Source organism: Anneissia japonica, unplaced genomic scaffold (genome assembly GCF_011630105.1).
Source record: "Anneissia japonica isolate Jap-2015-1 unplaced genomic scaffold, ASM1163010v1 scaffold694_len1028156_cov167, whole genome shotgun sequence".
Lineage (NCBI taxonomy): Eukaryota > Metazoa > Echinodermata > Crinoidea > Comatulida > Comatulidae > Anneissia > Anneissia japonica.
The window spans coordinates 11,555-15,281 of record NW_022727885.1 but is presented as its reverse complement, the minus strand read 5'-3'; the positions used below and the strand labels follow the sequence as shown (position 1 = coordinate 15,281).

General features: G+C 33.5%; 1 protein-coding gene across 1 annotated transcript; it reads left to right on the top strand.

Moving 5' to 3' along the window:
- Window positions 1-1,311: 1,311 nt before the first annotated feature.
- LOC117113820 lies at window positions 1,312-2,630 on the top strand. The gene is made up of 2 exons (XM_033257257.1): window positions 1,312-1,325; window positions 1,538-2,630. Exons 1-2 carry the CDS (start codon window positions 1,312-1,314, stop codon window positions 2,628-2,630), a joined length of 1,107 nt encoding a protein of 368 aa, XP_033113148.1.
- Window positions 2,631-3,727: the final 1,097 nt, after the last annotated feature.

The window sequence follows — 3,727 nt, the reverse complement described above, 5'->3', positions numbered from 1 at the left end:
GAATGTAATTACAAAGTGCAATAGCCTATATTGCTTATATTAAACCATTGATTGATAACTGCAATAATTTTAATAGGATATTTATGGGGATAGGACTATTTTATGGAGAACAATGAATTGGTCTCCTATCTATAAATTATGGCAATTATGTATAGTGAACTTTTGGTTGGCTGCCAATATTGGCTGCCGATATTTCGCGCATAAAATATTTTCATCGCAATACATATGGAATCACATCGGTGGCCAAAACTTTACTTAAGGCTTTACTACGCGTGGATAGTAACTTTGATAATTTCCGTTTTAAATCTCTTAAATGTGTTTCCAATGTTTTCTCAAAATGTGAATCAGAAAATTTATTTAAATTAATATGTGATACCATTGATTAGCCTATCCCATCGGAAATTGGACCAACTTAATTTTGAATAGGGCCTAAACTTAAAGAACACGTTTGTACTGATAAGTAATCTTGAACAAAAATCTTCCCTTTCAGATTACTCAATTATTAAGGAAAGCCCTTGCCTAGAAAAATATTTACTTGAAACTGAGGGCGCTTGCATAAAATTTAGATTATGCTCCAATACTTTACCTCTACAAAGACGAAATCTCAAGTTGGTACAATGATAATGATGGCATTTGTTCTATTTGTAGCTCCGATTCAATATTAGACATTTTCTTTTTTCATGTCCTTTCCTCCATAACATCAGATTGGAAGGACTAGCAAAGCTTGAACATGAAATAATAAATACAAATAGGCCCCCTAGGCCTATTTGGAACCAATTTATAAATTCAACAACTGATTAGAAGTTTACGTATGTTCTTGGCTCTTTTTCACTAAATCTTCCAAAAGAAATTGAAGAAAAATTTGACATGTTTTGTAAAAAGTGTGCTAGAAGGGCATGGAAAAAGAGAAATGAAATCAAAAAAGAAAGTGAACGTTTTTGACTTTAGTCCTGTATTATTTATATGACTTTTGATTTACTTTATGTGCATCTGAATTGTCTTTTTCTTAGCATAAGTCTTTTTTGTGAACTTTACTGTACACTGTATTGTTTTTGACGCACCTTCTATTGAGAAGTGTGCCACTGATTGAAAAGTGTAGTTCCTATCCCGTTCGCACATAATGTGTACAATTGTACACACATAGTTCTATGGCAAACTGTATACAAGTGAAAGGCAATTGAGGCATTCAGATACTATGTGTACAATCGTATCCATACACATAATACTAAAAAATAAATTAAAATGTAGAGCGCCCTCGTGTGTTGTCAGCAGAATTACACAATCCAAGATGTCAGCCTCCATGGAAAAAGCATGCCCCGGAGCAGGTAATATTCCTTTCAAATTTGATATGAAATACCTCAATGCACTAATTAATTTCTACTCATAGTTGTTGTATAGGACCCATAGAATATGTAGGTTACTATATTTGATAGATTGCTGCAGAATGTTTTTTAGCAGAATTTTTTTTTTAAGTGTGTGTACAATTGTACACAGTGTGACTCACCTAATCATTTGTCGATACATTGTGAACAATTAGAAATGACTTCCTGTTTGTACATCTTGTGGCAATACCCCCTAGAAGGCCTATTGTTAAGCAGATAATCGGGGGTATACAGGCCAGAATTAGTCAACATAGATTTACTGCGGAGGAAATACTAAACCACCTAGATGATTCAGATTTTGACATATCTGACACCGAAGAGGAAGATTCTTCAGATGAAACCTTCAATGCAGACGACGATCTAGACTCTGATGAACATGATAACAGTGATTCAAATGATGATGACGATGACGAAGAAGAACAAGGGGAAGAAAATACTGAAAAAAAACAAATTAAGTGGTATACAAAACCATTTCAAGCTGGAAATACAACATGGAGGGGAGATTTTGATTTAGGTGCACCACTGGAAACTCCAGCAAAATACTTTTTCAAGTATTTCAAGCCAGAGATTTTTACAACATTTGCAGAACAGACCAACATTTACTATCTACAGAGCAAGGGTACAGAAATAGCCACTACTGAAAGTGAAATGCGGAAGTTCTTTGGTGCAACAATCCTCATGGCGAATCTTCGCTTTCCACGTATTCGGATGTATTGGCAATACATGACGAGGGTTGACAGGATTGCTAATGTAATGCCTGTTAACAGGTACTTCCTACTCCGTACAAATCTGCACATAAATGCAGCTCGAGAACCTGATGCTGGCAACACAAACAAGTTCTGGAAGGTAAAACCTGTTCTAGATGCAGTCCGAAATCGCTGTGTTGAGCTACCCCGTGAGGAGTACTGTGCTGTAGACGAGCAAATGATACCGTTTACTGGGCGAGTCCCCACTAAACAGGTCATCAAGAGTAAGCCCAATCCAGTTGGAATTAAGAACTTTGTACTTTGTGGTAAATCTGGAAGGGCACTGGATTTTGAGTTCTATCAAGGGAAAGGGACAGGTATTCCACAAGAAACAAAGCATCTAGGGCTTGGTGCTTCAGTGGTTATTTTACTAACAAACACTATACCACGACAAATGAATTACAAAATTTGTTTTGATAATTATTTCACTGGTATTCCACTTATTAGAGAACTAAAGTCAAAGGGAATACTTTCCGTTGGCAATCGGCTGATGAATATTTAATTTTTTTTTTTTTTTTTTTTGTAATAACTACCCAAGAAGGTGTCAATAAGCATAAAAAATATTTTTTTGGTCATAGCATTTTTTCTCGTGATCGAAGGGGCTAATAAATTATTATTATCAAAAATGTAGCACTGACAACTATATGCATTTTCTTGCCATTTTAAGACTAGAGAAATTCAACTTTCTAGAGTCATCTAGGTATCCAGTACACTCATATCAGCTGCTGTTGTCGCACTTGTAGCCACCGAAACTGAATGGCAAAAATCGATAAAGCGCTGGTTACGCTTCACTTAACAACTGTTGAAAGTAAATCCCGTTGAATTCACAATACTACCAAATTACCTAATTAAAGTATCGTTTTGATTTTCAAGAAAATATTCACAACAATAATATAGTCCTTAATAACACAAACAATGATATTAAAATGTAGCAACAGTTAATCATTTTGTTTGACAATCTAAAGGGCCTTATTAAAAATATATTAATGTTTTAATTAAGTTAGTTTTGTTGTAGGCCTGCCTGTGCCTTTTACTGTATATTAACAAACGAAAGAGGTAAGAACGTAAGTGAAATCATTTATTGACTTCCAATTAATACAAAATTGACATCAAATGTATATGTACCTCCTTTATATTGCTTAATTACACAGCAAACCCTTGAAAAAAAAAAGATTTTGTACTTAACTTATTAAAGTACTATATATTGGCATTTATAGAGGGCGATGTTGATATAATTCACATCTCCAAAGGCATGGAACTATAAATTGATTACTTTTTGTCAACTGTTACTGCGAAAATTGCATTGCTGTGTCATCTTTTTTATTAGTTTTTCAAATTATTGTCACTCGCGTTTTTCCGTGTGGTGCATTAAAAATACAGTAAAGAAAAAAAACAAAACAAATGAAGCAAATCTTAAACTAGAAACACAATTCTAAATCCATTAAAGAGACATTTTACATGTTATGTTGTGTTTTATACCCTAAAACGATTAAAAAACTAAAATTATAACTACAAGGGGTAACTATAATAATTTGTATTATTAATTTATTAGTATTATTTATTTCATTTAAACAACTATTTTCTTAATTGTATTAGATA